Genomic DNA, 5999 nt, shown 5'->3' with positions numbered 1-5999 from the left:
GTGAGTAAGAACATAGTTGACAAAGTCGCATTGAATCCTAACTAATGCTTGTTTGATTTGATTTATGAATGCTGGAGATCGAATTCCCTCTTGTCCAGCGTTTTTAATCTTGAAGTTTACATCGTTTATTTTCTGCTTTGCTTACTTGTTTTTTATTTCTGCTTAATTGTTGGTATCATCATCATGTAACTCATGTTCGTATTTAAAAAGCTTATGTTTACATCAAACTCGTAAAATTAATCTCGTAAACAAGGAGGAAATCAAATCATTCAGGAATTGGTTCTATAACTAATTGGTTCTATAACTAATTGGCTCTATATATAACTCATATCCATAACTAATTTGTTGTTCAAATAAGTAAAGAGGCCAAATGAGAAACAAATAGCTTAATCCTCTTGAATTTGATTAGTTTAGATGCAAAATTAGGTTAGATTGAGATCCAAAGAGCACTAGTCCTTATGGGATCGATATCCTTAATATACTACTGTGATTGTTGAGTGCTTGCAGTTTTCTTAACGGAAAAACTTGTTTGGAGTTTTTCACCACATCACCGACCAATAATCCGCATGAGTCATCTGCATCAGTTATGTCAGTATAAGCAGAAGTGGAAACCTCAAGACATTACACACATCCCGGAGAAGTATAGAACATCTAGACCTGAACTATACAAGATTCTAGATTGCATCAAATGTATGATCATGGTCTACAATCACTATCTTTTTTTTTTTTATCAATACAATCTTTATCTTTCTGGCTGCAGAAAACTCAAATCACATCCACAGCTTCATGGTTCACTGATGTCCTTATTAACAGGCTATGAATCTCTAGAGACCGTATCTTGGTTTATTTACACTCCAAATGCGCAACTCAATTTCAGTAGCTGCTTCAAACTGAGCCGAGAAGCACGTAGAGCAATTTATACAGCAATCGTTTCATCGCATGTGTACATGCTTAACCGGAAGAGAAATGCCAGCTGAGTTCAGTCAGAGCTAAAGGAAATCATTTGACCATATCATATGTATGGAAAGTAAGAGTCATCTTTCTGCATCATCTAGGTTTGCCTCATGATTTCGCCTAACCATCAGACAAAGGAAGGAATGTTTCCGGAACTATTGTGTCATCGCATAGACAAAAAATCCATGTTTACTAATATCCCACATTCCGAACAGAACATCTATTTATATTTTAGTCTGAATTGCTTGACAAAGACGAATGTCTTGAAGTGGACAGCGAGATACTGTTTACATTCATCTGCGAATTCCACGATCATCCAATGTGGTATTTGGATCAATGCAGATGAAGCAGACAGAAGCATAGACGTATATTGGTATAGAGCGATGAATGAAGCTATGACTTTGAACCCAGAGAAGCATCTGAATGCACTGACAAAAATGACCATACATTTGGACTATACTGTGATAAGGTACACGAAGAAGTAGAAGAAGATAATTCAAATGCAACAAACATACAGATTGCTGGGATTGGATCATCCTTTACTTTGATCTGGAAGCTTGGTTTGGGGAAGAAGACAGCAACAGAAGCACCATCATAAGATGTTAACAGCAGCAGATGAGATAGATGATAAGGAGGCCATATGAATTAAACTGTCATTATATTTTATTTTTAATAGAAGTTCTGCCATTGTCATTCACACCAAATGGCCAATGATATATATACACTGCAAAATTTTAAAGATGAAAAAAGTAAACTAACACAACAAAAAAGCTTCATATGTCCTTCTGAAGCAAAAGAGATGAAAGATCATTACCACCACCACCATTATTCGTCGTCGGAGTTTGCTCATTCCGACGCCGTCGCTTCCCATAACCACTGTTAACCGCCACCTCTTGCCATCCTCCAAACGTCAAACTATTAGAGAATGTATCTTTCACACTCTCCATAACTTCCCTCTCTACAGGAGACAATCGCTCCAGTGAAATCACTGAAGCAGCTTCCTCAAATTCCCTCATACAAGCAATCTACACAAAACCAATACAAATCAATTTGGTGGGTTTCAAATATAGCATGTTTTGAAAGCAAGGATTCAGCCTTTTTCTTACCATATTCATGACTTGGGACTCGAGAAATGCTTCACGGTACAGTTTGGTGATACTGATCCGAGCATACCATTCCATGTAAGCTCCATCATCCACCACGTTGCCACCTCCAGGACTGTCCACGATGTGGTCTCCACGTTCAGCCCATTCCTCGCACGCTAGACTCATTGATGTGTCCAAGTCATCGAGCCTCCGGTTCTTTCTGTCACGGCGTTTCACTTTCTGAGGTATCGGCTGGCGTTTCCCAAACTGCCTCAAACACCTATCTGGAAAATGCAATTCTATCTTCTCGAAGCAAACAAGAGTCGTTTTCGATCTTCCTAGAATCAGCTTGGCTTTAATGTGTGGAGGGATCATGTTCTCAAACCTTTCAAACGGGCACCAAGTGATCTGCATTTTCAGTTTTTCACAATCATCAATGAACAAGAATAGCGATAACGTGCCATAAAACAAATTCTTAAGGGTGAATTGAATGGTTTACCTTGCTTGGATCAAGATCGTCAAGCTCTCTACGGTACTCAGATAGATCGGTTTTGGATCTACTTCCTTTACCTTTCCACAAAAGAGCAAGCGGGAAACATGCTTCGGATTTCTCTGGTCTACCAATATTCAAGTGAAAGTAACTCCAACACTAAATATAATGAAAAAAAAAACTATGTTACTTCCCCTGAAGACATCTAAATCTCAAAGGGACATAACACTAAAACTATAAAACTAAACAACATAGCAAACCTGTAGCAATGTCAAGCAGCCACAAATATTGCTCTGAGACTTAAGCGACGCGTTACCAAGCGCTCGGTAAAGACAAGCCAACGCAGCAGCTCCCCAAGCATATCTACCAGCTTGATCAAAATCCTCAAACAAAGGCAAATACTTCACAGAGACTTTATCACCATCAGTAGTAGCAAAAATGGTGCTACCTATAAGATACAAGAGATAAGCTCGAGTATGGCATTTGATAACATCAGGAGAAGCGTCTTCAGGACATTCAGAGAACGTTCTTTTAAGCCAATTAAGCTTAACCCTCGAGCAATTAACTTCTTTGTTCGCAGCAGATGGGAGTTTCCCTAAGAGTCTTCCACACATATCCATGGCAATCTCATCTCCTACTTTAGAACCAACAATGGGATCTCCATCAATCTCGAGACCAAGAACCAATGCTACTTCGTCTAGGGTTATAGTCATTTCTCCTAGAGGGAGATGAAAAGTGTTGGTTTCCCTCCTCCATCGCTCAACGAGAGCTGATATTAACGAATTGTTTAGACTCATTGGACCGATTTTGCGGAAGAATCCGAAACCGGCTTTTTCCACGAGCTTGATTTGTTCGTCAGTGAGTTTCCATTGATGAAGTAATGAAGTGTGTTCTTGGCAACGAAGCAGCCCTCTTTCCTAGGGATTTGAAGGAAAGAGAAGATATTTAATTCAAAATTCGAATCGAAAATCGAAAGATTTTAGAAAAAGAACAAAAAAACACCTGTCCTTCCCAAATAGCAGAAGAAACATGGAGATCTTGCTCGTAGAGGACAGATGGATCAACGGGTCCGACATCGATATCCATGGCGATTTGTAAGATCGAATTCAGCGAAAACTACGAATGCTTAAACGAATTTTCTCATACAAAACACGCAACCAATTTCTCATGAATTCATCATCTGTAACTAAAACCCAGATGAAGAACTAAAACCTAATTGGACTCGGGTTTTATCACCTGTACCAATTATTTTGGTTATCGTAAACCGATAGTATCTAGTAAAAAGGCCGATTAGTACGAGCGCGAGGCTCCAATGCGATAAAGTAAAAAAAGTAAGCCAAAATACCATAACTCTAATAAATAATTTAATTTTCAATTTTATTTAAGTTAAAAACTAGGAAAAGACCTTGATTATCCTCATACATCTACAATATTACCAATCCAACCATAATTTTATCCACTCATCCCACTCAAACCCAATAATCCGATCCAACTTACATTTATTCTTAAATAATTAAACAATAAACTCACAATTAAAACAAAAATATCTTCAAGTAACTTTCTTTATCGATGAATATCTTCTCTTTCTTCAGCCTTTTCTTCTTCTCCACCACTTGAATAATTTCCTTTCTCTGTCTTTTCTTCTCACAATTTCTCTTCTCAACCTCACTCACTTTCTTCTCTTCTCCCACTCCAGATTCTCCTCTCTCCCCTTTTTAGTTCACTATTGCTGGGAAATCAGCTGATTAATTCACCTCGGTGAAATCAAATAGAGATGCGAGCGATGGAGGCTGGCAAGAGTGACAAGGAAGAATCTCACGTTCTTGAGCTCAATATCATCTCGGCGCAAGGACTCAAAGAACCGACGGGATTGCAGACTTTGTCGATTCCTCCAACCAGCTCCGTACTTGGATTGATCGTATCAAAAAATTCTGATCCGTAGCACTCTTCGGGAAAACCCCGTCTCTCCGGACGCCGAGAGTCCCGTTCTACTGATCGGTGAGGATTCTGCTGCACTTGAATTAGGCAAACAGAAGCTTGCTTCCTAGCTTTATTTCGGATTGTCCTTGGAGTCGTTCTTTTCATACTCAACATAGTTTGCATCGATAATTCCACCAGTTTTGGAAAATGCATCGACACCGTCTCTAGCATCTCCGATTCACCGGAGGTATGCATAAATTACAGTAACTGAACCAATTTCAGTTTCCTTGAGGCAATTATTTGACTGTTACAACCACTCTTTCACAAGTTGCTATGTTAATGCTTATCCTCATATTTGCGACGGTACATAGTGGTTTAGCTAGTCTCAGGGATATAGGAGATAAACTCATAGTTCAATGAGCATTTTGTGTTCTATTTGCTGGTATCTCTGTTCCTTTAGCTATGAACACCATTGTGAGTACTCTCTTTCTCTGGAATTATGTCTCTATGTTAATGGGAAAAAAAAAGACTTGTCTGAGTTCTTCGAAATCAATGCAATGCCTTCTTCTACTTTCAGGTTTTCTTTATAAACCATAGATACGACAGGTCACAGTTATGGTAGCTTCATGGTATTCTAGGAGTCCATGAAGCTGTTTAGAAAGCTAATTTTGTATCCTTCAACCTACAATCTTCTGGAGGTAGCAGCTGTTGATAAACCAAAGATGCATCTGTGGGACACAGACATCATGAGAATCACTCGACACCCTCAGGTATTGAAACATTTCCTTAGTCAGCTATCATGAGAATCTTCTCTAGATGGTTGGATAAATCGTTTGGTGTTTGGCACATATACCCTGGATTGGAAACACAGTAACTGCATCAGCTTCTCTCGGTTTGATTGCACAACATTTGTTTGGGGCTTGGAATGAAGACATGAGATTAGGTAAAAGATACGGAGAAGCTTTTGAAGGCATCAAGAAGAGAACAAGTGTGGTTCCTTTTGCTGCCATTTTTGAAGGACGCCAAGTTTTGCTTGAGGATTACTACAAAAAATGTATGTAAGGTAGATTACCAGAGTTTGTAAGTTCTTTGGTGAGATGTTATCTTGGATGTTTTGTTTTATCTGTTATGAGTTCTTCACAAAACAAGAAGAAAAAAAAAAAGAAATCAGCCATTTTTTTTTATTTTTTGTTATATTCTATTTTATTCATCTTTTTATTCAAATGCAAAGATGGACAACTAAGTACAACTATGGACAACTAAATACAATTATAGTACAATTAATTAAAATTATGGATAACTAAGTACAACTATGTACAACTAAAACTAAGTACAATTTAGTACAAGTGGTATAACTATATAATTTAAAATTATAATTATCATTAATTAAAAAAAAGTATGGAGTGTTTCTTATAGTTTAAGACATGTTTGCATTTCTTAAATATATACTTTCTTTATATGTTTAATTTAATTTTAATTATAAATTTTTAAAAAATTAAGGTGTTCCATATAGTTGCTTACTTGTCTAGTTGTCTCTTGCTTATTCACAT

The 5999-nt window shown here is 37.6% G+C and overlaps 1 protein-coding gene and 1 long non-coding RNA gene across 3 annotated transcripts; one reads left to right on the top strand and one right to left on the bottom strand.

The window, feature by feature from the left end:
• Positions 1–1342: 1342 nt before the first annotated feature.
• LOC18021860 (protein MAIN-LIKE 1) lies at positions 1343–3743 on the bottom strand. 2 transcript variants are annotated; one of them, XM_024158442.1, is made up of 6 exons: positions 3532–3743; positions 2790–3446; positions 2539–2688; positions 2061–2447; positions 1769–1979; positions 1343–1678 (listed from the first exon to the last, which is right to left on the bottom strand). In XM_024158442.1, the coding sequence occupies exons 1-6, from the start codon at positions 3613–3615 to the stop codon at positions 1611–1613; spliced, it is 1557 nt and encodes a 518-aa protein (XP_024014210.1). In that variant the 5' UTR covers positions 3616–3743; the 3' UTR covers positions 1343–1610. The 2 variants fall into 2 exon arrangements, with proteins under 2 accessions (XP_024014210.1, XP_006405076.1); XM_006405013.2 differs by having other exon boundaries at positions 1579–1979.
• Positions 3744–4146: 403 nt separating this feature from the next.
• LOC18021859 lies at positions 4147–5615 on the top strand. The gene is made up of 3 exons (XR_002900380.1): positions 4147–4696; positions 5027–5219; positions 5321–5615. It is a non-coding gene; the product is annotated as an uncharacterized LOC18021859 (long non-coding RNA).
• Positions 5616–5999: the final 384 nt, after the last annotated feature.

The sequence above is a fragment of the Eutrema salsugineum genome, unplaced genomic scaffold (assembly GCF_000478725.1).
Source record: "Eutrema salsugineum unplaced genomic scaffold, Eutsalg1_0 scaffold_15, whole genome shotgun sequence".
Classification (NCBI taxonomy): Eukaryota; Viridiplantae; Streptophyta; class Magnoliopsida; order Brassicales; family Brassicaceae; genus Eutrema; species Eutrema salsugineum.
This window is presented reverse-complemented; position numbering and strand designations above follow the sequence as displayed.

What these genes read in the sequence shown, in the direction of transcription:
- LOC18021860 (XM_024158442.1), bottom strand. Translation starts at nt 3,615, where the DNA reads ATGGATATCGATGTCGGACCCGTTGATCCATCTGTCCTCTACGAGCAA. An exon ending in CTGCTATTTGGGAAGGACAG is followed by an intron (nt 3,447 to 3,531) that starts GTGTTTTTTTGT and finishes TCAAATCCCTAG; the next exon opens with GAAAGAGGGCTGCTTCGTTG. An exon ending in ACGATCTTGATCCAAGCAAG is followed by an intron (nt 2,448 to 2,538) that starts GTAAACCATTCA and finishes CTGAAAATGCAG; the next exon opens with ATCACTTGGTGCCCGTTTGA.